The 27454-nt window shown below is 40.5% G+C and overlaps 1 protein-coding gene across 1 annotated transcript in view; it reads left to right on the forward strand.

Annotated features, from left to right (window-relative positions):
- SVIL (supervillin) overlaps nucleotides 1-27454 on the forward strand; it is a 106466-nt gene that overhangs the window by 58321 nt on the left and 20691 nt on the right. The window contains exons 17-30 of the mRNA XM_077808759.1: nucleotides 365-412; nucleotides 980-1057; nucleotides 1690-1758; nucleotides 12260-12410; nucleotides 19798-19887; nucleotides 19980-20066; nucleotides 21259-21436; nucleotides 21852-22024; nucleotides 23518-23673; nucleotides 24483-24619; nucleotides 25124-25271; nucleotides 25406-25551; nucleotides 26300-26475; nucleotides 26982-27126. Of these exons, the coding sequence (XP_077664885.1) occupies nucleotides 365-412; nucleotides 980-1057; nucleotides 1690-1758; nucleotides 12260-12410; nucleotides 19798-19887; nucleotides 19980-20066; nucleotides 21259-21436; nucleotides 21852-22024; nucleotides 23518-23673; nucleotides 24483-24619; nucleotides 25124-25271; nucleotides 25406-25551; nucleotides 26300-26475; nucleotides 26982-27126 (1782 nt within the window). The remainder of the gene's footprint in view (nucleotides 1-364; nucleotides 413-979; nucleotides 1058-1689; nucleotides 1759-12259; nucleotides 12411-19797; nucleotides 19888-19979; nucleotides 20067-21258; nucleotides 21437-21851; nucleotides 22025-23517; nucleotides 23674-24482; nucleotides 24620-25123; nucleotides 25272-25405; nucleotides 25552-26299; nucleotides 26476-26981; nucleotides 27127-27454) is intronic.

The following is a 27454-nucleotide window of genomic DNA, read 5'->3' on the forward strand; positions in this document are numbered from 1 at the left end:
TGTTTCGTTCCCACAGCAAGTTCCTGCAAACTTATATTGTAATCTGTTACATTGCTAAAAGCATTTGTTTACTGTTGTCATGATTCGGAATCACTCTGAGGATGACACTTTTAAAACCCTGATGGGGAAAGCCTTTTAATAATAATAATAAATAAATAAAGCACGTGTGCCTCCAGACAAACAATTTGTCTCTTGTTTTGGTAATAAGAGAGAGTTAGGCACACATAGCATCTGCTGGATGTGCATGAACACCGTTCTAATTGTGCCTGAAGCGCTAGTCGCTGGAATGTGAGTGAGCTGCTCTCTAATGAACTGCATGTTTCCAGTGTTCTGTGCAATGTTTCCTGTTTGTTTTAACCTGTAGGAAGAAGGAGGAATTACAGATGATAATGCCGTGTCTAATCAGCTTTGGGTAAGCCTGACTGTACTGTTAGGAGTTATTCTAGACTTTGGCTAAAGTAGTGAATTCGCTTGTGCTGGGTGCTGGGTGTTCGTATTTCCCTCCAGACGTCTTTCCAATTTGTATTCAAGTTTTAGAAAATGTTGCTTCATTTTATCTGGAAGATACATGGTTCCTTATTCCAGTAAGGGCTGAGGACACTTCCAGTGGAAACATCCATCTTGCGATAGGCATGCTTCAGTAATTTAATGGGTCATGAAAGCAGAGACCATTAAAAACATCTGAGTGTGAAAAGTGTTTCTCCTGTGCGTGCAGCTCTGTTTCACATCAAATGGCTGTGATATTGTCACTAATTCGTTTAATTACTGCATGAAATGTCGGTGGTAAACATGCTGTAATGTGAAACTTTTTCTTGCACTGACTTTTCAGTAGGGAAAACGTTTCTAAAAGATTAGGGTTGGAATTGCAATAAGTAAATTCTTTTTTTTTAAAGAAATCACTTGATTTTTCCTCCATTGTCTGACAAATCATTTCCTTCCCCACTCTAATTCTCTTGCTGTGCTTTTGCCCCTACCATAGGAACCTGTCTATGCTTCTACTTATTCTCCTGCTATACCTGTTGCCCATAAATTTCATCCTTTTGTACCTATTCATCAGGTGAGCAAAAACTTGCACACTTTTACATGGTTGTTGGAATTCCTGATCACTTAAAGAGTACTTAGTTATGTGGGGAAACTACTATGTATTCTGCCTAGTAAATACTTCTAAAGAAATGTACCATAAGAAGTGCCTATACTACATACTTTCCACCAACATAAATTCCATTAGTATTTTTATTAAACTACATTTCTAAAAATTGCATTTATCTTTTTGATTACAGATGATAACTAAATCAGGCTAAATACAATCTGCCCAAGAATGTTAGTGTGTTCCCTTATAGTACCATGAATCATTAGAAACTCACTAAATAGGATTATGAATGGAGTAATTCCTAAATGCTAAGCATTTTTGCTTCTTACAATAACTGCAGTGCATCCTGCATCTCTTTGAATTAAGTTTCTATGAAAAATATATATTAAAAAAACTGATCACATTTCAATTCATTAAATGAACAAAGCAGTCTGTCGTAGATGGTTTTTATTTCATGCTCTGGTTTCCTCCAGAGATGTTTTTCCTACGTTGCATTCACTACTCTTTTGTTCTAAAAGATTTTGTTAAGGTTGGTACATCCTGCTTCTGTTTTCTGCCTCTCCTGTCTTTCCTCACTCTTCTGTTTCTCTTCCTTTAAGGTCAGTAGTTCTAGTTTGAGAGCATCAAGCCCCCTGGTCTTTGATGAACAGCATCCTTGGAGATGGAAGGTGAAATATTGCATAAACTTCCTGTTTTAGTTGAAAGAGGAGTGAGACAGAAAATAAAATGATTTTAAGACACATTCCCAAAGCAAATTAGCATAACCAAATGGATGCTTTGGTTGCTAACAGCATTCTTTTGCTGTTCTAGTAAATGTTAGGAGTGAGTCATATGACATTGCAAAATATATCTTTATAAAGGAATTCCAGGTCCATATTCCAAACAAGTTTTAAAGAACTAATTTAAAGCAGTTAATAGTTAATGAGGGCTTATAAAGCAATTCCCTTTCTCTCAGCCTCTTATTTAACCAGCTAAGTACAGCAGTCAGAGTGAGCAGAACCGGAATACCAGCCCTCCTTCAGAAGAGATTAGCGAAAAATGGGAGTGGGAGGGTGGGGAAGGAGGACTGAACGTATAAAATAGAGTTAAAAGAAATCTGAAAGAAAGTGAGGGAAGGAGCAAGAACAGTTAATTTGAAGGTCTGAACAGCTCTGGCAGCTTTGGTCTTGTTTTATATCATCACCCTGTCCTCTACCTCCCAGCACGGATCTATGGCTGCAGCATTATAGCAAAACTTTTGGGCTTTTCTCCAGATTAGGTACTAGTTGCAGCATGTGCTGTGATTGTCATACTTAAAATATATGGCTGTAGTATGGCTGCATGCCTTTGAGTAAGATACATATTACTGATAGAAAGAACAAATGAGAAACTGTCCACACACATCTGGAGTTTCTAAATAAAGCTTCACATTGACCATGACCCATACCACTTTTATTAGCTTTTCATGACTATTTGTATGAATGAAGTTTTGTCTGTACCAATGGTTTACCCAAAATAAAACCTCTGATTTTGGGCCTGCCGCTGAAATTTGCTAAAAACTAGTTTTGTGACTACATTAAATTCATAATTTATAAAGAAGGCATCTAATAAGGCAACAGATACATTAACCTTTAACCTTAGGTACCTGTAATTCTGTTCAGATATTGGACTTGTAACATCAAATTTTCAAGGTATACACAAACTGTTTGCTGCAAGGGCAGTCTGCTTGGTGTCTGCACAAAACATTAATCAAATAACTTCAAATAGCAAACAGTCTAATAAAAATGGTCTTTTGTTCACATCTGTGAACAGGAAAAAGGGCTATGTTACTATAAAGTCGCATAGGAAACAAAAATAATTCTCTCATGCGCTACATACTTTGGAAGCTCTGTTCCTGCTGTTCTCTGCTTTACAAGCTAAACTAGCACCTTTCTTCCTACTCCTCTGCACAATTCACAGCATATAGTTTAAAGGAACTTCTTGTTCTTTTGAAAATGACATGTTTTGATGTTTCCTCTCTTTTCATTCAGTCTCTTCCTTTCAGGCAAAGACAATCCTAGTGGTTGCCGTCCTTAACTACAGTCCATTAATTCTCTCATCTCTGGCATTCAAACATACATGCAGCCATGTCACGTTGGGCTGTGTTCTCGGAAGGCAAGGAGGGACATGATGGGGATGGGAAAATCCAGTGTTGCAGGCAGTGGAGCATTTACTTAGCTGTAAGCCATTCTTCCCTCTGAATTGGTACTGAATAAATGTCCAAGCACAACATGTTCTGGAGCTGTGCTGCTGTAGATTTTAATGCAGAAGAGACCGTCATGATCATCTAGTCTAACCTCTGCAGGAGGTTAAGCCTCCTTTAGTAGTTCCCGCATCACGCCTGTAACTTGTCTTTTGAGCTAGAGCATATCTTTTAGGAAGGTATACAGTCTTGCTTTAAAACCTTCAAGTGATAGAGAATCCACCACATCTCCATGCAGTTGTTCCAGTAGTTAACTGCCATCACTATTTAAAAATTTTACCTTAATTTTAAGTCTGAATTTGTCCAGTTTCAGCTTCAACCATTGGGTCTCATTATGTCTTTTTCTGTTGCCCCCTGCTAGCCAAAGTCTCTTCACATGAAGGTACTTGTGTACCATGATCAAGTCACCTTGTAAACTTCTCTTGAATAAACTAAATAGATTGGGCTGCTTTATCCCTCATCAGAAGGCATGTTTTCCAGATGTCAAATCATTCTCCTAGTTCTTTTGTGAACCATTTCCAATTTCTCAACATCCTTTTTGAAGTGTGAAAACTAGAACAGGACACAATTTTCCAGCAGTGGTCTCACTAATCCCTTATACAGATTAAGGTACCGTTCTACTCCTACTTCCCCCATTTATACATCCAAGGATTGTGTTAGCTGTTTTAACTGCAGCAACATGCTGTGAACTTGTGCTCCATTATTTATATACCATGACCTCTAAGTCTTTTTCAGAGACACTGTTTTCAAGGATACAGTCCCCCATCCTGTTCTTTGTTCCGAGATCTGTGATCTTGCATTTGACTGTTAAAATGAATGTTACTCAAATGAGTCCTCCTTACCAAGCAATCAAGGCCTTCTTACCAAGCAATCAAGTGTAAATGACCTGTCTCATCATTATGGGCCAAGAACAGATTCCTGCAGCAACCCACTAGAAATACCTCCATTGAATAACTACTTCCCATTTACAATTATTTTTTGCAATCTATCTGTTAAACAGTTTTAAATCTATTTAATATGTGCTGCATTGACGTTTGTATAGTGCTAACTTTTTCAGAAGATCATGCATGCCTGCGTCAAATGCCTTACAGAAGCTTTAAGTATATTATGTCCACACAATTACCTTCATCAGGCAAACTTGTGATCTCATCAAAAACAATAAGTTCTACATGCCAATTTAAAAATGCTTAATACTTGGTGTTTTACATCCTCCCTCATTAGTGATGAAACAGAAATGTTCATTATTACTAGAAGATTTGAATACATGATCCTGCTTTTTTAATACAAAAGAAATATTTATTGAATATTTTACCGTTTCTGCATCCTGATGGATAACTTTATTATCCTCATCTACAGTTGGATCTATACCATTGCTTTAGAATTTAATTTGTTCCAGGTATATTTTAAAGAATGTCTTATTGTTTTTAATGCTACTGACTGAAGATTTTTTCGATACCTTTAGCTTACCTTATCAATTGTCTGTATTTCCTAAATACTGATTTGTACTCATTGCTATAAGTTTCTCCATTGTTCCATATTTTTTATTTTCTATTGCTGTCTTCATCTCCCCTCTTCACTAGGAGGTTTTTAACCAAAGAAGCCGTCTTCCATGCCTGGAATTGTCTTATTTGGGTCTCTAAAAACATTAATTCCCAATTATGATTCACATTTTTGTTTAAATATTTCCTCCCACTCATTTTTGCTCATAATAGTTTTCAGCTTTGGGAAATTGGCTTTTTTTAAAGACTAAGTGTATATGTGTGTCTATATTACTGGTTGATAGTATATAAAATCAGATCATGAACACTTGCATATGTGTAACCAACAGTTTTTAGTTCAATAATCAATTAATCTTTCTCCATCAGAATGAGCTTGTATATGGAATTACCCCAAATTGGTTGCAATACTTCTTGTGTTGGAAAATTATCAACTATAATTTTAGAAACTCCAAAGATGTTTGACCAGAGGAAACATGAAACTTCCAACATATGTCCCCCATATTGAAATCCCTGATGACATATTTCTTTCTACACATTATGGATAAACGTTTAAGGAGCTGTTTATCCAGGTCCCTTGTCTGATGTGGTAGTCTAAACTCACCACTACCCCCATCTTGAGATTTTTCAGTACACTGATCCATAAGCATTCCTGTTTCTGCCCTTCTGAATTTTCAATAGCCAAGAAGTACAGGTGCTGTCTTTCAGCCAAAATTTAAAAGTAAACCACTTGGGGTTTGTTTGTTTTTTTCAAAAAGCCATTTGATTTTTCCCCACACAAAGAAGGTTGAGTTAATGCCAGAGTTCTTGCCAAATTACAACTTCATATTCAATTTGCATATAAAATCCCCCTTGTGGTTTCAGTAGGATATTCAGATGAATATTTATTTCCTGTCCAGATCTCCTATGGAATGTTGCTCTGATCTAGGAAACCAAAATTCACTCCAGAGGTGGCTGCACTTCCTGTGGGGGGGTGAGAATGTTTCTTTTAGTTTGTAAAGTATTCTGGGGTCCTTCTGGTTGAAAAGGTCATTGTCATTCCTTGATGGTGGGTCAACTGGCAGCACCCAGGCGGAATTCAGCCCATGGGACAATTCCATATCCCCTCCCCTCCAAGGCCTTCCAAGGTTGCCTCCCGCAGCAGTGGCTGCCTGGAACAGAGCATTTGCACAGTGAGTGAAATGGTGCTCTGAGTGGTGGGAGTCTGCTATAGACCACCGGACCAGGGGGATGAGGTGGATGAGGCTTTCTTCCAGCAGCTCGCGGAAGCTACTAGATCGCATGCCCTGGTTCTCATGGGTGACTTTAATTTTCCTGATATCTGCTGGGAGAGCAATACAGCGGTGCATAGACAATCCAGGAAGTTTTTGGAAAGCATAGGGGACAATTTCCTGGTTCAAGTGCTAGAGGAGCCAACTAGGGGGGGAGCTTTTCTTGACCTGCTGCTCACAAACCAGGAAGAATTAGTAGGGGAAGCAAAAGTGGATGGGAATCTGGGAGGCAGTGACCATGAGTTGGTTGAGTTCAGGATCCTGACACAGGGAAGAAAGGTAAGCAGCAGGATACGGACCCTGGACTTCAGGAAAGCAGACTTCAACTCCCTCAGGGAACGGATGGGTAGGATCCCCTGGGGGACTAACATGAAGGGGAAAGGAGTCCAGGAGAGCTGGCTGTATTTCAAGGAATCCCTGTTGAGGTTACAGGGACAAACCATCCCGATGTGTCGAAAGAATAGTAAATATGGCAGGCGACCAGCTTGGCTTAACGGTGAAATCCTAGCGGATCTTAAGCATAAAAAAGAAGCTTACAAGAAGTGGAAGGTTGGACATACGACCAGGGAGGAGTATAAAAATATTGCTTGGGCATGTAGGAATGAAATTAGGAGAGCCAAATCTCGCCTGGAGCTGCAGCTAGCGAGAGATGTTAAGAGGAACAAGAAGGGTTTCTTCAGGTATGTTGGCAACAAGAAGAAAGCCAAGGAAAGTGTGGGCCCCTTAATGAATGAGGGAGGCAACCTAGTGACAGAGGATGTGAAAAAGCTAATGCACTCAATGCTTTTTTTGCCTCTGTCTTCACGAACAAGGTCAGCTCCCAGACTGCTGCACTGGGCATCACAACATGGGGAATAGATGTCCAGCGCTCTATGGAGAAAGAGGTGGTTAGGGACTATTTAGAAAAGCTGGACGTGCACAAGTCCATGGGGCCGGACGGGTTGCATCCGAGAGTGCTAAAGGAACTGGCGGCTGTGATTGCAGAACCATTGGCCATTATCTTTGAAAACTCGTGGCGAACGGGGGAAGTCCCGGATGACTGGAAAAAGGCTAATGTAGTGCCAATCTTTAAAAAAGGGAAGGAGGAGGATCCTGGGAACTACAGGCCAGTCAGCCTCACCTCAGTCCCCGGAAAAATCATGGAGCAGGTCCTCAAGGAATCAATCCTGAAGCACTTACATGAGAGGAAAATGATCAGGAACAGTCAGCATGGATTCACCAAGGGAAGGTCATGCCTGACTAATCTAATCGCCTTCTATGATGAGATTACTGGTTCTGTGGATGAAGGGAAAGCAGTGGATGTATTGTATCTTGACTTTAGCAAAGCTTTTGACACTGTCTCCCACAGTATTCTTGTCAGCAAATTAAAGAAGTACGGGCTGGATGAATGCACTATAAGGTGGGTAGAAAGTTGGCTAGATTGTCGGGCTCAACGGGTAGTGATCAATGGCTCCATGTCTAGTTGGCAGCCAGTGTCAAGTGGAGTGCCCCAGGGGTCGGTCCTGGGGCCGGTTTTGTTCAATATCTTCATAAATGATCTGGAGGATGGTGTGCATTGCACTCTCAGCAAATTTGCGGATGATACTAAACTGGGAGGAGTGGTAGATACGCTGGAGGGCAGGGATAGGATACAGAGGGACCTAGACAAATTGGAGGATTGGGCCAAAAGAAATCTGATGAGGTTCAATAAGGATAAGTGCAGGGTCCTGCACTTAGGACGGAAGAACCCAATGCACAGCTACAGACTAGGGACCGAATGGCTAGGCAGCAGTTCTGCGGAAAAGGACCTAGGGGTGACAGTGGACGAGAAGCTGGATATGAGTCAGCAGTGTGCCCTTGTTGCCAAGAAGGCCAATGGCATTTTGGGATGTATAAATAGGGGCATAGCGAGCAGATCGAGGGACGTGATCGTCCCCCTCTATTCGACATTGGTGAGACCTCATCTGGAGTACTGTGTTCAGTTTTGGGCCCCACTCTACAAGAAGGATGTGGATAAATTGGAAAGAGTCCAGCGAAGGGCAACAAAAATGATTAGGGGTCTGGAACACATGACTTATGAGGAGAGGCTGAGGGAACTGGGATTGTTTAGTCTGCGGAAGAGAAGAATGAGGGGGGATTTGATAGCTGCTTTCAGCTACCTGAGAGGTGGTTCCAGAGAGGATGGTTCTAGACTATTCTCAGTGGTGGAAGAGGTCATGACAAGGAGTAATGGTCTCAAGTTGCAGTGGGGGAGGTTTAGGTTGGATATTAGGAAAAACTTTTTCACTAGGGGGGTGGTGAAACACTGGAATGCGTTGCCTAGGGAGGTGGTGGAATCTCCTTCCTTAGAAGTTTTTAAGGTCAGGCTTGACAAAGCCCTGGCTGGGATGATTTAATTGGGGATGGGTCCTGCTTTTGAGCAGGGGGTTGGACTAGATGACCTCCTGAGGTCCCTTCCAACCCTGATATTCTATGATTCTCTGCAGCACAATCAACGTGTCGAGACAAAATGGCATCCTTCATGAAGTGTGACCTCTCAAGCACGATGCGTGATAGGTCATGCCATACACAGGATGCAATGTTGTAGAGCTAGTCTTCCTCCAGCATATGCAGTAAAGAGCAGCACTTAAGTATAGTAGCAGAGGATGAAGGAAGGTAGCTGGTGAGCTGCAGCAGCAGGAGAGTAAAGGTAGCCCTAACCAGCCCTTCCTCCGATACCCACACCTAGAGCCCAGTCTCCTGTAGCATTCAGTCTAAGGTAGTGAGGACTGACCGGTTTCTCTCAAGTGCAAGGGAACAAGTAACTGTAATGGCTGCTAGCAATAAGAGAAAAGTGAATGCAGAGAACAGAGCATTTCAAGGTAAATGGGAAGAAGTCTACTTGTTCATTGAATGTAATGGATCACCACAATGTCTCATGCACTTGGAAGTGATAGCTGTGTTGAAGGAGTACAATATCAGTTGACATTAGAACACACTTCACAAGGCAAAATGCAAGAAGTACCCTGGAGAGTCACTCGCCGCTCTAGTTAAGGACTTGAAAAGCAAATTTCAAAAGCAGAGAAACATACTGATGAAACCTGCAGCTGTACTAACTTCCAGTCTGGCTGCCCCTTACAAGGTGTGCCTTGAGCTAGTGAAATGTAAAAAGCCTTTTAAGGATGGTAATGTGGAAAATGTATGCTATCAAGCTGGCTCATCCATTTGGGAATGGAAAAAATGAGAGAGAATTTTGAGTGTGTCATTGCCTCAGCATACAGTAGCGAGGAGAATAAGTGACATGAATGATCCTGTGTCCTCAAAATTGAAGACAGTTGGTGAAAATTGTAAGTGCTTTTCATTAGATTAGCTCCAGACAAGAGTGCTGACATCAGTGATATCAGACATTTATTGCTTTTCATCTGAACCATTGATGAGGATCTCTTCATGCATTAATAGTTACTGGAGCTAGTTCCAAACATGTGCAGTACAAAGGGAGCAGATATTTACTAGTTTCTGCTATGAGCAGATATGGTGGCTTCCAACAGTGCTGCTGCATTGTCACAGCTAGTGCACAAGCAACGATTGGCAGTAAAAGTGGATTTGTAGGTTTGCTGAGAGAAAATGGAATAGGAAATGGAGGAAGTTTGTGGGAAATCTGTTAAAATTAGTGTGTGATGACCAGTGTAATACAAACAGTCGTCGTCATCTGTGGAGGAAACAGAGCACAGAGGCACAAAAGAAATATCCGTTTCCTTGAGGAGTTGAATGCAGAATGTGGGATTTGCATCACCGGTCACAAGTTCAGTAGCTGAGTGGGGGGCAGTACCTGCAACTTTTTTTTTTCCACTCAGAAAGGAGAGTCTTGCTGTTCTGAAAAAAGAAAAAGTAAGCAATGCTGACCAGTGTCGAGCAGTTGGAAGACTGAGCATTTCTCTGCTCACTGGCCTTCCTAACAGACAGAACCAGCTCATCTCAATTCACTCAGTCTCCAGCAGCAAGGTAGAGATCAGAATATTTCTACACTTTTATGGGCCATGTTGACGCATTCCACAGAAAGCTTGGTATCTTCAGAAGAATGGCATCACCCATTTTCCATCATGCAAGGATCTCTCAACTGAGACAGTGGTTGTTGGTTTTCGCAGCTTCTTGACAATTATATTGGCTATCTCAGCAGAGTTCAGTACCAGATTTGCAGATTTCAAGAGTTTTGATATCCAGCATTCAACTGTTCAACAATCCAGTGGAGGTACCAGTTGAGCAGCAACCACAAGATCTTTAGCTAGAGCTGTGTGAATGGCAGATTTATCCTTGGTTTCTTTCAGAGAAGAATGGAGTATGTGAAAACTTCTGGAAACTTGTCCCTGGTTCAGAGGCTTCTTGTGCTGAAGCTGGGCTCAATATTGGGAAGCACATACACTTGCAAAAGCACATTCTGTCATGAAATAACATGTGAAGTCAAAACATGGCAAGATGTTGGATACTGAATATTGATACTGACATTGGAATTGTAGTGCAAGGGGAAAAAAATTCCTTAGAGTTCTCACTGAGATGTGCTATTCTCTGATAGACTCATTTTATTTTAATGTTTTTTATGGCTAAAATAAATTCTGACCTTAATAAAAAGCTGATTCTAAAATCTGGAATTATATTTTTGTATATGACCCACCAAGGTGCCCCAAACCTAGCATCTGGCCCACAGCATTGAAAAGATTGCACCACACTCTGAATGTTTCATCTAAGTTGCCATGTGTCTTGTTGTCAAAATGTTTGGCTGCCCAGCCAGTTAACATTTCTATTGAACTCCGAACAAACATAATTGTGGAGAGGTCTGTGGAAGAGGCACAAACAGAGAAAGGAGGGGAAGGAGAGGGAGCTTCCAATCCTTACGTTAGCTGCTTCTTACCCTGTAATTCCTCTTGCTACTGGTGGATGATTTTTTATCTTTTCAGATAAATTCTTAGTTACATGGAATTCCTTCCCTGTCTCCCTGCCTCTATAGTCACGCTATTGGTCCCTTAAAAGTATTGAATTGTGTTTAATTCATTCAGTATTGTCAACACAAGCATTCAAAAATCATGAGTCAGGCTCTTTTTAAAAAAAAAAACGTGATTATTTATCTATATATATAAATTGGGTTTTTCTATTTTTCTTTCTGATTTCAGAGCCTGTAGGGTGCATTCATTTCAAGTTTTCAAGCTTTTCTCTGTAATTGTGAGGGCTAGAAAAAAATTTAAATGAAAGCTGATGTTCTCATGCCATTGTTTGATTACAGCAGCTGGGTTTCTAAGAAAAGCACCAAATAGCACAAGAGTGGCAATAAAATTGATTGTTGGCAATGCTATTCTTTGGTGTGTCCTGTTCATGATTTCTATGTAACACAAATCCCAAAAATGTTAGCTTCTTTTTAAGGTAACTTGATTTGTAGAAACTGAACTTATTCCCTGATCTGACTCAGCTAAGAGGAGGGAGAAATTTATGGTGGCTTTTTTTCCTACTTAATGTACCTTCTTCCCCAGTCTCCTGTATGGATGGAGGGCACTGAAATAGTTCCTGCTCATAGCTGTTTCTAATCACTGAAGCTATTGAATGTCTCTCCCTTAAAGCAAACTGGCAAAAGCTCCATGTGGGTGAGACAAACGGCATTTGAATGATCACAGAATGAAATTATTCAAAAGAACAAGCTGGAGCAGATCCCAAAGTGATCAGCCTCTAGAGACAAGGCTGCTAAGCCAGCTTGGAGAATGTACAGCTAGAGACTGAATTAAAAATCGTTAAACTCGGAGGTTAAAAATTCTATTTATAATCCACTGTGCTACTTAGGAATTCACATTTGGAAGCTTCTCACAGAAATCAGTCAAACAGATTACCAGGAAATATTTCAGCAGTACAATAATTTAGAAAATTTAAACCACCTAAAGTTTTAACGTTATTAATCAATTTGTTTATTTTTATTAAAACTAGGCTAATTGTCTTGCAGTGAATGTTGTCAATTTCCTGAACCAAAATATGCCATTGACTGAAATTTCATCTTACTACTGTAATAGGGTAGCAAAACAATAAAGCTTTTTAAGGAACAGGGTCCCTGGGCTGTAGCATCTATGGGTGTCCATTTGTAACATGTATCTCTTTTCTCTCAATTTAAAGGATAGTGGTTGCATTCATTGGTACGTATTGCAGAGTTTACAGCAGTTAAAATCTATTTCTTCATTTCTCAAAAAAGCAGAAAATGGCAGACAGCCATGAGAGTCAAATGACTATTGAAGAAAGAAAACACCTGATTACTGTTCGGGAGGAAGCCTGGAAGACAAAGGGTAAAGGAGCAGCCAATGACTCTAGCCAATTCACTGTAGCTGGCCGAATGGTAAAAAAAGGTCTGTAAAGAAATCATCTGCAGAAAAATAAGCAATTGCTTCTCTATCTGATCAAAATAAAGGGCTAATATTAAACAGAAACAGTATTCATGTTTAGCAAGAGAGGACTGTTTATCTTCAGCCAAGTGTCATTGTGCTGTTTGTTGTAACTTCCAGTGGGTGCTTCTGTTGGTCATTTTGTTCTGCATTGTTTGCAGTTGCATCCAGTTATTATGAAGCTCAATAGTAAATTGTTTGTACACTCATACTAATGTTCAGTTTTTGTCTGCAGTCCTACCCAGGGGGCGCAATTGGATTTTCCTTTATTACAGAACTCTCATTTGACAATGGAAGCACTCTGTCTCAATAAGAACTGAGAGAGTTTGCTATTGACCTGTAACTGACTTCTTTTTGCAAGACGCTCTCAAAATATTTAGCAAATGTACATTTACTGATTTAATTTTTTTTTGAGAGAGAGAGAGTTGCGTTTAGGCTAGGAAACAGAATTCACCAGTAACTTTACTGTTATGCTGGTATCCTTGAGATACAATAATCAGCTGAAGGCTTTACAGCAGATTTTCTGCGTGGAACAAATATTGAGGTCTCTGAGAATCATAGACTCAGCCAACCACAAAACCCTTGTTTTTGATCCTGAATGGTATAGGGGTCTGTATAGTGTGTCCATTTCAAGGTCAAAATATCAAGAAAGGCTCACCCTCTTAAGTCAGTGGACCTAGAAAGGTCGCCTGTGTTGTGGGAATGGATGTCTAGCATTGGGATGGTGGGAGTTACTTCATCTAAAAGGGTCTCAAAATTTGTGGATGTAGCAGTAGCCAGTGGTGTCAATAGATGCTGGTCCCTGCCATGCTAATTTTCTGCCATCCTGACCATGTTGTGTGACCAGGGCCAGAAACATCACTCTTGTTAGCATTCCTGTGTGTCACCCATATTACAGAGCAGGCCACATCTTAACAGAAAACAGAACTGATCTCAGGGACAGAGCTGGGTGAATAACTGACCTTTTAGTTTGTTTTTCATTGGCAGTTCTGAAAAATCAACAAACACTCGGTTTGGGTGAAATGGAAAAATGTGTTTGACCTGAAAGGAAACATTTTGTTTTCTGTTTTTGGGAACTTTTGTAATGTAAAAGCAAGGGAGGGGTTTGGGCTTGGGCTTGGCACTCCCATGTTGTGGGGGAGTGCCCTAACCACTGTGCTTTGCGCTCATCTAGCATGGGTCTGTGGAAAAGTTGCTACTTCAGTACATCCCCTCCTAGCTAGCTGTGGCACTTGTACTTGGGTTTTCCCCTACTGTCCTTCAGCCTACTCAGGCTGTAGAAGTCTCCTAGCCCTCTGGCCAAACTACTTCATAGGCCAGGGCCCCACAGGGGTCCAGCCTAGGCCTGTGTATATACATAGCAATTTTTAGTCCTGCAGCCTGAGCCCTGTGAGCCTGAGTCAGCTTACCTGGGCCGCCTGCGGGTTTTTTATCCCTATGTAGACATATCCAGAGTGCTTTATTGAAGCCCAGCAGAAATACTCAAAATGATGGAATATTCAATCCACCTGGGCTCAGTAGACCACCTCTTCCTGCAGGCATGCCTTGACCACTGTAATCATAGAATCTCAGGATTGGAAGGGACCTCAGGAGGTCATCTAGTCCAACCCCCTGCTCAAAGCAGGACCAATCCCCAACTAAATCATCCCAGCCAGGGCTTTGTCAGTCCTGACCTTAAAAATATCTAAGGAAGAAGATTCCACCACCTCCCTAGGTAACGCATTCCAGTGTTTCACCACCTTCCTACTGAAAAAGTTTTTCCTAATATCCATCCTAAACCTCCCCCACTGCAACTTGAGACCATTACTCCTCATTCTGTCATCTGCTACCACTGAGAACAGCCTAGATCCATCCTCTTTGGAACCCCCTTTCAGGTAGTTGAAAGCAGCTATCAAATCCCCCCCCCCCATTCTTCTCATCCGCAGACTAAACAATCCCAGTTCCCTCAGCCTCTCCTCATTAGTCATGTGTTCCAGTCCCCTAATAATTTTTGTTGCCCTTCGCTGGACGTTTTCCAATTTTTCCACATCCTTCTTGTAGTGTGGGGCCCAAAACTGGACACAGTACTCCAGATGAGGCCTCACCAGTGTCAAATAGAGGGGAACGATCACGTCCCTCGATCTGCTTGCAATGCCCCTACTTATACAGCCCAAAACGCCATTGGCCGCCTTGGCAACAAGGGCACACTGACTCATAACCAGCTTCTCGTACACTGTAACCACTAGGTCCTTTTCTGCAGAACTGCTGCCTAGCCATTCGGTCCCTAGTCTGTAGCGGTGTATTGGATTCTTCCGTCCTAAGAGCAGGACTCTGCACTTGTCCCTGTTGAACCTCATCAGATTTATTTTGGCCCAATCCTCCAATTTGTCTAGGTCTCTCTGTATCCTATCCCTACCCTCCAGCATATCTATCTCTCCTCCCAGTTTAGTGTCATCTGCAGACTTGCTGATGGTGCAGTCCATGCCATCCTCCAGATCATTAATGAAGATATTGAACAAAACCGGCCTGAGGACCGACCCTTGAGGCACTCCACTTGATACCGGCTGCCAACTAGACATGGAGCCATTGATCACTACCCGTTGAGCCCGACAATCTAGCCAACTTTCTATCCACCTTATAGTCCATTCATCCAGCTCATACTTCTTTAACTTGCTGGCAAGAATACTGTGGGAGACCGTGTCAAAAACTTTGCTAAAGTCAAGGAACAACACGTCCACTGCTTTCCCCTCATCCACAGAGCCAGTTCTCTCATCATAGAAGGCAATTAGATTAGTCAGGCATGACTTGCCCATGGTGAATCCATGCTGACTGTTCCTGATCATTTTCCTCTCCTCTAAGTGCTTCAGAATTGATTCCTTGAGGACCTGCTCCATGATTTTTCCAGGGACTGAGGTGAGGCTGACTGGCCTGTAGTTCCCTGGATCCTCCTCCTTCCCTTTTTTAAAGAGGGGCACTACATTAGCCTTTTTCCAGTCGTCCAGGACTTCTCTGGGTCAGCATGAGTTTTCAAAGATAATGGCCAATGGCTCTGCAATCACATCCGCCAACTCCTTTAGCACTCTCGGATGCAGCGCATCCAGCCCCTTGGACTTGTGCTCGTCCAGCTTTTCTAAATAGTCCCAAACCACTTCTTTCTCCACAGAGGCTGGTCACCTCCTCCCCATGCTGTGCTGCCCAGTGCAGCAGTCTGGGAGCTGATCTTGTTCGTGAAGACAGAGGCAAAAAAAGCATTGAGTACATTAGCTTTTTCCACATCCTCTGTCACTAGGTTGCCTCCCTCATTCAGTAAGGGGCCCACACTTTCCTTGACTTTTTCTTCTTGTTGCTAACATCCCTGAAGAAACCCTTCTTGTTACTTTTAACATCTCTTGCTAGCTGCAACTCCAGGTGTGATTTGGCCTTCCTGATTTCACTCCTGCATCCCCGAGCAATATTTTTATACTCTTCCCTGGTCATTTGTCCAGTCTTCCACTTCTTGTAAGCTTCTTTTTTTGTGTTCAAGATCAGCAAGGATTTCACTGTCAAGCCAAGCTGGTCACCTGCCATATTTGCTATTCTTTCTACACATCGGAATGGTAATTTGTCCCTACACGTAGTTCCATGCCCCTAGAGGCTAGCACGTTCTTCCCTTTTTTTTCAGAGGTTCAGGCAGGCTTTCACTCTTCGGGGTTCCAGCTCACCCTGCAGGTAGCCTGAGTGCTCTTTTTCCCTTTCTGCTTCCCAGCCTCCTTTCAGTCTGTTTGCCAGAAAATAGGCACTTCCTCCTCCTCTCCTCTGGTTATCCCCCCGTCTAACTGGACTCACCTAGCTCTTTATGAGAATACCCTGCTGGGTCCAGTAAATAAGTTGAGCTACCTGTTCTCCAGTCAACTTGATCTGTCACAGGCTGGACCATTAACGGCCAGCCAGCCTGTGTTGGTGTCATTCTCAGTCTCTCTTGTTGAAGCAGTTCTGTTTGGTATAAAATACCTGAATAGTCACTGAGCCAGAGAGCATGAATGACCCTTAGGTTAGTAGTTAGGGCTCTCATCTGGGAGGTGGGAGACACAAGTTCAGATCCCTGCTAAACATCAGACAGAGGGGGGAATTGAACCAAGGTCTCATACATCCCCCGTGAGTGCTCTAACCACTGGGCTAGGTGGTGGTTGTTTCTTTGCTCACTGGAGCAACCAGAGGAAGCTCTTCATCTCTATGCCAAAAACGTAACTGACAGCAAAACCATGGAGTACACTCACAGTGCAAGGTTGGAAGGTTCCACCTGTTGATGTTGGGAAAGCAGGGGTGCAACCTCCAAACTTCTCTAGCTTTGGACTTAATTGTCCAATTCTGCACTAGGAACTTTAGATCCAAAAGTAAAATACTGCATGATGGTATATTTAAAAATTAAAAAAACAAACAGTAGATTCCTTGAATAGACAACTCAAGTTTCGTTTAGAATATGTTAATTTTAAAAGTAACTGAATTACATGGGATCATTTCAAACTTCCTGAAATCTTTAGTCATTTGAACCAGGAAATGAAATGATATTCCTTCTTTCCACTAGGGTCTAAGATTGAAAATGATAATGCCTTGATTCATAGAATTAGTACTTTAATGACATGACAGATTGTTTTCAACACACATTGGCAAAGACAAACTGTCACACTGAAGAGCTGCTAGAAGGTCCGAATAAGATTTCTGATATTTTCCTATTTCTGTTTCAATTATGATAATGACAACAATTTGTAGGGTCAAACTCAAAGTTCTGTCCTTCAATTTAAAAAGTGCTAATTTCATAAGCCAGAAGGTACCATTATTATGATCATCTAGTCTGACCTTTTGTATCACACAGGCTGTAAAATTTCACCAAGTAGTTCCTGCACCATACCCAGAACTTCTAGTAGTGGAGTCGTGGAGGTCACATATAATCCGTGACCAACTCGTAGCCTTAGTTATACCCATAGTACACTTGACAAACCAGGAAAATTACTTTGGTGGCAGCATTCTATATGTATTTAAGGACGAAAGTTGCAAACATCAAAGCCAGAGAGAAGGTTGCAAGCCTCAAGAGGGGAGAGAATTAGGGGCTGAACAAGATTTTAGTGAGCAGGGGCAGAAAGGAAAAGTCAGGTCCTGGAGACATGATGTAGATAGGTGTCTACCAAATCCACAGCTGTGAAAATCGCATCACAAACCATGAAATCTGGTCTCCTCTGTGAAATCTGGTCTTTTGTGTACTTTCATACTATAGGGTAAAAGTTCACAGTATTTCTCAAACTGTGGAATCCAACTCAAAAGGGGGTTATAAGCCCACTGTAAGGGGGTCACAGCATTCCCACTCCTACCTCTGAGCTGTCCTCACAGCTGAGCGACTGGCAGCCACCAGCAGCAGCACAGAAGCAAGGGTGGCATGGTATTGTATTGCCACCCCTATGTCTGCACTGCTGCTGCTGGCAGCTGCACTGCCCCTAGAGCTGGGCACCCGGCCAACAGCCGCCACTTTCCAGCCGTTATAAAGGAGGTACTACCACATCCCCCGATGTTCTGATGCTCCTCTGTTTCAGCAAATTCGTGTCAAATTTATGTATTGTTTCAGCTCAACCAAAACAACATTTTTTGCTGAATAAACTATTCATCTGAAAAATTTCACCCGGCCCTTCTCGTTGGCCATTTCCTTGTCCTATTTGTGATCTTCTCCACACACCCTACCATATGTGATCATGTAACGTCTTTGTGGGAATTGCATTATGTGTTTAATGAAGAAGTAACATTAGGAAAGTATTTAATGTATTTCTATCTGCTGGTAATCAGGGAGCCGGTGCCATGTGACTTACCATATCTCTGTGGGCCTTCAGCACGTCCTCAGTGGGACACACACTGAAGGCTGAGAACCTAAGCCAAACATCCCTAAATGCTTGAGGCTAGCAGTTACTCTTTAAAAAAGAGAGAGAGAAGAAAACAAAACAATTGTGTTGGGGGAGGGAACTGGTCAGTTGCTGTGGATGTCAGTGTTGTGGAGGAAGCTGGAGAGCCACTGACATCAGTACTGGTTAGAAGTAGTCTGGGCTGGATTTTATTTACATATAGGCACCGTTTGTGTATTGCCTAAATGAAGGAATTATCAAAGATCAGATTTAAATTAAATGGCAAGGTAAAGATGCAACAAAACATACAAAATCAAATGACTAGTATTTTCCTTCAGTCTTAATCACTTTGTGGTTGAAGATTCTTGTGTCTCCAAATTGGCAAATGAACGTTTTTCACCCTCTCTGCACTGATTTGTTCATGCAGCAGGGGGAGTTGTGTGATCAGTCCAGGCACTCTCTCCCCTATACTCCAATGGCCAGAGGCTTTACCAGCTACTTTAAAATCTGCCCCGAGCTCAGGCCTCTTAATTAGTAGCAAAATGTGTCTTCGTTAATAAGCTGCCCAATTGTGTTCTATTTTCACTTCAATGTTTGGTAATTACTGCACGCTAGGGCCTGCTCCAGGGTGATGTGCCTTTCATAAAAAATAATGAAAAGAGTTGTTAAACTGATGCAGCTTCAATTTATGTTTTCTGAGGAAAACAGTAAAGTTTCCAAAACAAGACTTAAACTTGAGCTCCTCGGTAATTAACAGACAGTTACTACATAGAAAAATAGTCGTTACATTTTTAAAAGGTATTTAAGATTTTTCTTCTTCACTGTTAAAGCTAAGGAATGAGGGATACAATTCAGTGTTGCAATGTACTATCCCAACCAATGCGGCGTACCTTAATCCTGAATAGTGTCACTTCTTACTGAATCTCCATATGTTCATTTAAAAAAAAAATGTTCTAAATTTATGTACTGAGTTTAATTTGTTCTGGTCAAACTTGTGCTAGTTATGAGGGAAGAGAGAATAGTGCATATTGAATTGGGACTGGGGTTTGAAATATACAGGATGCAGCCCCTGAATCTGAGTCTACTGCTTTGCGTCCCCTGTAACTCCTGTCTTCACACCTGCATATGCAAGCCAGGGGGCCCCATGGACTTTGGCTGCTGGTGGGAATGGGGGAGGGAATTCTCTTGACAATTCAAGCCTTTCTTTTTGCTACCTTGCTTAATAGATTTGTGAAGATTCTTTCCATAGATTATGTTCTGAGCACGAGCTCAGTAGATTCCCTGCAAATCATTTGTTTTTTGCACAAAAACATTACAAGTGTCTGAGTGATATGCACAATGGTACATACAATCCAAACCATATAAATTTTAAAATAAGCACAAAGGGTTGTTTTAATAGAAAACCCATTTCCCACACTAGGTTACTTTAACAGGCATTAGTTTGTAAGAATAAAGCCTCATAGTTTACAATGGATGTGGCAATCTGAAAGACTCTGCTTATTCTGCAGGCTTGGCATCACCTACTGCCATAACTCCAGTGACCTCCCCTTTCTGTAACAGGCTGAAGTCTACCACTCCAGTTTCAAAGCCTCTGGAAGGTAGGTAATCAGAAATAGCTGAAAATTATGATAAGGCTTTTATAGATGTTTAATCACACTGTAACTATTTTTAATATTTTCATACTGCTTAGAAATAGAAGCCAGGCCTGATATGCAATTAGAATCAGACATGAAGCTAGACAAGCTGGAAACATTCTTGGGAAGGCTGAATAACAAAGGTATGTAAGAGTAATTTGAGAATGTAATAGACTCTATACCTGATTTTTCAAATCAGTTAATGTATTTTAGTTACAGTACCTGGTAGCAGAACGTTGTGTACTTGTATTGTTCATTTCACCAAGACCATAGTGAAGGTTGTACACTTCTTTTCGTGATTCAGTCTTTGCAAAATTTTGTTAGTCACCACCTGCTATTTGTTTTGTAGACAACAAAAAGCCTTTTTAAAAACTCCAATTCTTGTTTTGTACTGTCTCATCCCCACACACATACCCCACATCTTTTCCCATTACGTTCTTGCTTCTAGTTAGTGCTTAATTTGTAATGAAAGACATGCCAGGGCTCAAGCAATTTTTTTACATTCATAACTGATACAACAAGCCCAGAGGTGCCGAGGCTATGAATTGCCAAGCTTAGAGGTGCCAAGGCTCAGCCCTGGCAAACCCTGGCACAAATTAAGAACTGCTTCTAGCAAATTATTCCGATAACATTATAAAGTCGTATCATCACTTCGGACCTTGGTCAAGAATCTATCACTACTTATGATAATCTGGCTTCAAATGCTGGTTCATTGTTTTAATCATACTAATATCAAACCCGTGCATTGGTCATCTTCCCCACCCTCTTCATTGAAGTAATATTTAAAAATCTTTTTCTAGTGCCTTTTTATAATTCACTTTATAACTTAGTTTATAACCAAAAAGACACCAAGTTGTCCCCACATCTAGACATTTCAAGTTTTCCCATCTTTGGTTTGGGACCAAGACCTTATTTTCGTATTTGGCATTGTGTCAAGAATGTCAGAAATAAATAAGAGTGTTTACTGTTCACTGGAGGAGGTTAAAATGAGCAATTCAATGTGGTGAGGCACTAAAATAAGATCTGGATTGTGCCACTCTTATTAACGCTGAGTAGTGTCTTTCCCTACAAGTAACCCTGATACATTACTTGAGGTGAGGATGGCAGAATTTGGCCTTCATTCTTTAGTGTAGGAAATTCATGCTACTGAGCACCACAGGCCCTGCATGTATCACTATTGTGTCAAGCTATCTAATAATTTTAGGCTAGCTTTTAAATTTTCTCTCTGTTTAAAAAAAAAAATGCACAGAAAAACAAAAGACTGCCACACACAACTATAAGGTGAGAAACCCAGCATGGTATTTAAGAGAATCTTTCTTTTTTCTGTATTTGCAGTTGGTGGGATGCAAGAAACCGTGCTAACAGTCACAGGAAAATCGGTGAAAGAGGTGATGAAGCTGGATGATGATGAAACCTTTTCCAAATTTTACCGTCACATGGATTGCCCCACTTACACAGTGCCTTTGGAGCTTGATGAGGACTTTGATGCCATCTTTGATCCTTATGCACCAAAGTGAGCTCCTTCTCTTTCACTATTCTGAATGAATAAATACAAATTTTTCCATGATGTCTTACAAATGGCCGTTGGTCTCCCCTTTTTGCCACTCCCCTCCCCTCCCACCTTTACCCCAACAGGAGAAACCTTCCAACTTAACCAAATCTTTGCCCAAAGTTGCATAACTTTAATCACAGATATGCAGAGCTCGACAAAATGTTCAGTTGTAGAAATTGTTTTGTAGAGGTCTCTTAACAGTGGTCACATCCCATTCTTCTCTGGGTTTCTGGAATACCCCTACACATGCACCAGTGAGCTGACTTTTTAGCTTTAAATGTCATCCCAGTACAGAGCAAGTCTGTAATCATTAGTGGCTTTTGACTAAGATCAATTATGTCATCTGAAGATTATAAAACTTTCATTTGCTGCTTAGGTTAATTTCTTCTGTAACAGAGCACAAACGTGCCGTGAGACCTACGCGCAGAGCTCAGGCTTCAAGGAACCCCCTGAAATTGCTGGCAGCAAGAGAGGACATTCTTCATGAATACACTGAACAAAGATTAAATATTGCCTTCATGGAATCAAAGCGAATGAAAGTAGAAAAAAGTAAGTCAATTTGATGGCTCTTATGTGCCAGTATCTTTCTAGTAGTGAAGCGCTAAAAAAAAATATGCATAACTCTCTCTGAGAATTCATCGTTCGGTTTTCAGTTAGAAGGCTGAACATCGGTAAAATATTGAACCCCAGTGGAACAAGAAAGAACTGATGTATTTGGATCCTTGAGGGAAGGTTACCTACTTCAGTACTCCGACACCAACTTTTCCAGTCTATTCAACCAGTGAAGAGAGAGCAACACTGAGTTTTTGAGAGATTGGGTCAAGTTGCGGGAGAGGGGATGAACATGCCACTAGCAGCTAAGGAGCAGATAAAATGGGTGTTTAGTATGATGACAAACTATTCTTCTGTTGGGAAAAGAGAGCAAGTCTAATTTAGAAATAGACCAACTTTTGTTCTTGTAAATTGCCCTCAATCTCATGGCCATAATTATCCCTCACGAATTCAAAATTGACCTTGTAACTCCAAACCATTAGCTTCCCTACAGAGTAATTGTATTCTGGCAGTAACTTGCAGTGAAGTGGATTAGTGACGTGTTCTCATGATAACCACAGTATTAACAAGTCACAGTAGTGTAATGTTTCTTCAAAGTTTATTTGGCAAACCGTCATAACAGTGCATTGATTAAGAGTTTCCCTTTTGCCACTGCAGTGAAGAGAACTAACCTTTATGTTGCCTGTATTGATGAAAACAAATTCTGTGTAGTATTGTACTTTTCAGTGTCATACTAAACAATCTGTTCCACCTTGTATTTAGCTGTGACACTCTGAGTAACTTTCCCAGACCTGAAGAAGAGCTCTGTGTAGCTCAGACGCTTGTCTCTTTCACCAACAGAAGTTGGTCCAATGAAAGATCTTAGCTCACCCACCTTGTCTCTCTAGTATTGTGGTGTAATGTAAAGAGAAGCATTAATATGAATTATAAACTTCTGAAATCATCATTTGCTTTGGTTGAGAGAGAGTCATTAATTGTGAAGAATTGAGATTCTTTTAAAACTTTACAATAAGCTGACTCTGAGAATTTGGAGTGTGTAAATGTCTGTTGTATCACAATGGCTGAGATAAATTTGAGGGGAATTGCAACTTATTAGTCTTGGCTTCTCTCTCAGCACCATTAATCATTTATATTTACATCACAAATGTACACTGCACTTCCCAAAATATTGAGTAAGGTATTTCTTAAGTTGGAATTTCTGAAAATAAAATATGTTTGGTAAACTGATCATTGACAGTTCACTATGGGATGATATCTAGAAACTTACCTAACGATTAAGACAAGCAGAGTCTTTGGACTAACTGTTAACTTAAATTCAACCTGTTTTTTGTTGTCTTTTTCAGTGGCAACAACAAAAAAAGCTGAAAATGAGCCATGCAAGAAAAAAACTCATAAAATATAGAAACGAAACATAATGTGTTTTTTTTGTTTTTGTTTTTTGCTTTTTGTGTCTCCTGTTTGGTTTTTTTGTTTTGTTTTGTGTGTGTAAGTGTCTACAAACTCAAATTTCTCAGAAGTAGCACTTGCTGGCTTAGCAAGCAAAGAAAACTTCAGCAGCGTCAGTCTACGAAGTGTCAATCTAACTGAACAAAACTCCAACAACAGTGCTGTACCATACAAGAAACTGATGCTGTTGCAAATTAAAGGTATGCAAGAAGTTTTTATATTACCAATACGTATTCATTATGGTAATATCCAAAGGCTCCTGTAGAAATTGGAGCCCCACTATATTGACAAAAAAAAAACACCTTGCCCTGAAAAGTTTACAATCTAAAAGATTCAAGAACAAGTGAATGTTAAGAGTCATGGATATAACATGCCACGTAAATGAACATGGTGGTGACTGGCATGACTTTGGTAAGGAAAGAGGAGAGGATAAACTTCAGAATTTCAGTTTTTCTATCCTGTGGAGTTTTATTTAATTTTTTTGCTTTATCTCCCTAATATTTGCCTCCATTCTAGTACCCATTACTATCCACTTTCCACTTGCAGTAAGAATACCATAATGCCATTTCAGTTATTCTTGCAACACATTGTTACTGTGTTTAATCTCTGCCAAATACTACTTGTTTGGCAAGTCAGAATCTTTAAAACTTGTTATTGATTATATAATAGTCTAGTAAGGCAATAAAGCAGTTTCACAAATGGAAAAGGCTATGGATTTTGGCTGCTTTTTATGCCATTTATTATTATTCTTTTTTTCTCCAGTGGCGTATAAAATTGTCAAGGCAGGAACAAGTGGCAATATAGAAATATCAGTTAATATAAGGAAACAAATTGTTTTCCCCAAGCATGAATCCTGTGCTGTTCTTTATTCATTCTTCTAATGAAAGACTTTTGGAAATGGATTATTAGTGCAATGGGATCAAGTTTATCTTTCATTCAAAATAACTAGGTCTTCAAAGATTGATGGCAGTATTTTTAGGAATATAATTATCCTGGTTTTCTATTTTAGGAAGAAGACATGTTCAGACAAGATTAGTTGAACCAAGGGCTTCATCACTGAACAGTGGTGACTGCTTCCTGTTGTTAACTCCACATTACTGTTTCCTGTGGGTAGGAGAGTTTGCAAACGTCATAGAAAAAGCTAAGGTTAGTCCACTAAAATGAGATCTTACAGGCCATTTCCTCCTTTCACATAATCACTCTTGATGCCAATTACCTAAATAGTCCAGTGCTGGAATATGTGCACAGTAGCATATCATTGATGATCAGCTGGAGGCAGATATGTCTTATTCCCCTAACCTCTGCATTTATTGGAAGCTGACGTGGGACATGCCAGTTGCAAAACCACAATAGAAAATAGGAAATCCTCAGGAAAGGGATTTGTATTCAAACAGAAAAATAGTTTGAATTGCAGGATGTCCTTTCTGTTTCTGCATTCATTAGGATCAGTTCTCATTGTGATTACAAATAAAAGCACTGGTGTATTTGTCATTTTTCTCTCGCTTCTGGGTGTTTAATAAAAAGAGAAGTAATGACCATTACCACTGCTACCAACCGTGCTGTCCCCTTTCTCACTCCTGCACTTTCCCTTGACTGAGCGTGCACAAATGACTTAATGATCCTATTCAGATAATTATGTTAATCTCTTAGGCTTCAGAACTTGCAACTTTAATTCAGACAAAGAGGGAACTCGGCTGTAGAGCTTCTTATGTACAGACCATAGAAGAAGGGATAAATACCCATACTCATGCAGCCAAAGACTTCTGGAAACTCCTCGGTGGCCAGACAAGTTACCAGTGTAAGAGTTTTTATATTTTCACTGTTTCAGCCCCTTATGTTTTATCACAGTAAAATAGCTGAATTAGCTGTTCCAATGTAGAGAAATTTGATATTAAACATTTTTGTATTTGTGATTTTTTTTTTCTCTTCAAGCTGCTGGAAACCCCGAGGAAGATGAAATGTATGAAGCTGCAATAATAGAAACAAATTGCATCTATCGTTTAGTAGATGATAAACTTATTCCTGATGATGACTACTGGGGAAAAATGCCAAGATGTACTCTGCTACAATCCAAAGAGGTACAGTAAGTTATATTTAGGAGTTTGAATTTGGAACACTTACCACTTCCTCTGGAAGATACCGATGGTCTGATCTTTGGTAAGTTTGTAGGCACACAATTGCAAATACCCATCTGCAAACTTATTGAAAATCAGGTCCTTTGTACTTCTGATACTTTAAACTCTTCACTGCCAGAGACTGACGATCTGCAGAGCCCTTGGTACCAAGAAAGTAAAGAAAAATTAGAATGCATTATCTCAACACTGACAACTTTTAAAGACTTCCAACCCTTTTTGTCCATGGTGGGTTCCTTTGCTTCCAGTCCATCCAAGTACAAACCAGACAGTCCTAAGTTTTTTCCCTCTCCCCTTCCCAAAACTCTTTTCCACCCTCAGTAAAGTCTCACTTCAACAACCTCATCCAACCAAGAGGTATTGAAAGTAGGTTTTTAGAACAGGTCAATATTGCTTTGTGATCAGTAAGAGCTTTCAGTTCTCACATGACCTCACTCCCTCATAAGCAAATTCCCCTGTAGAATTCCCAGTATTGGCTTACCAAATATGCAAGTAATCAGGCCCGAAGTCAAACCCAAATGCTATGCAGTGGCTGCTATTTCATTTTCAACTCCTTTCATCACATAGGACATTTGTAAGTATTTGTTTCACTACATTAATTATATCACAACCTGGCCATTGTTATACCAAAGAGTTTTTGCTATAACTAAGTATATTTTCCCTGCAGTTAAATTACTACTGTAATTATTTCTAGGTTCTGGTTTTTGATTTCGGCAGCGAAGTATATGTGTGGCATGGGAAAGAAGTCACATTAGCACAGAGAAAAGTAGCATTCCAGCTGGCCAAACATTTGTGGAATGGAACATTTGACTACGCCAATTGTGACATAAATCCTCTAGACCCTGGAGAGTGCAATCCCCTTATACCAAGGTACCAAACTTACAGCTGTTATAGTACTTTTGTTCTCTTATTGATACACTGGGGACATACATTATTGGGAGTTAATGCAACTGAATGCCGTTAGACTGGGTCAGTGTGTAAATGCCAGCTGCCATTTTTCTTTGTGAAAACAATGGCTTTTAATTGCCACGAACCGGCATAATATAACATGTAAAGTTGTGCCAGCTGTGGAGCTGTGTATTGGCAAATAAACATTCAGGAAGGCGAAATCTTTCAGGCTGCCTTTGTACATCATAAAGAAGATGGTACACAGCTGTTTGCTTTCCTTTGCTGATCACTTTTAAAATCCGGCATCAAGTTGGTGGCAAATGTTTGATATCTGAATAGCTTCAAACTTTATAATTAGCAAACTAGAGTAAAGACTTGGAAAGCTGTATTGCAAATGAGTTTTCTCAGGGATGTTTAAAACATTTGATTTCTTGCATATATGTTACAGTATGTCATTTAATCCAGTTTTTTTGTTTTTTCTAATATAGAAAAGGACAAGGGCGTCCTGACTGGGCTATCTTTGGCAGACTCACAGAACATAATGAGACCATATTGTTCAAAGAAAAATTTCTTGATTGGACAGAATTGAAGAAACACAATGAGAAGAACTCTAGTGAATCTCTTCACCAGAAGGTAGAGCAAATAAACTTACTGAGTATTTTCAATATTTGATTTGTGTGTCTGTAATGGGAAGACAAATTTGAATTCAAAACATATAAATGACTAATATTAATCAGTAGAGACGTAAGTTTTTTCCTCAGTGGTCTAAATTGCATTCTTGATCGTTCTGTCTTTGGAATGTTGGCCAGAACAATATCATTGATAGTAAACCCACATACATGCTCTTAATCAACTAGTGTTTGGGGGGTTGATCAATGCTTCAAAACTGGCTTTAGTACAAAGGGAAAACTGTACCAGTGTGTCACAAAGTATCTCATACATTTGCTACTTGTGTGTTTAT

The sequence above is a fragment of the Eretmochelys imbricata genome, chromosome 2, assembly GCF_965152235.1.
Source record: "Eretmochelys imbricata isolate rEreImb1 chromosome 2, rEreImb1.hap1, whole genome shotgun sequence".
NCBI classification, from domain to species: domain Eukaryota; kingdom Metazoa; phylum Chordata; order Testudines; family Cheloniidae; genus Eretmochelys; species Eretmochelys imbricata.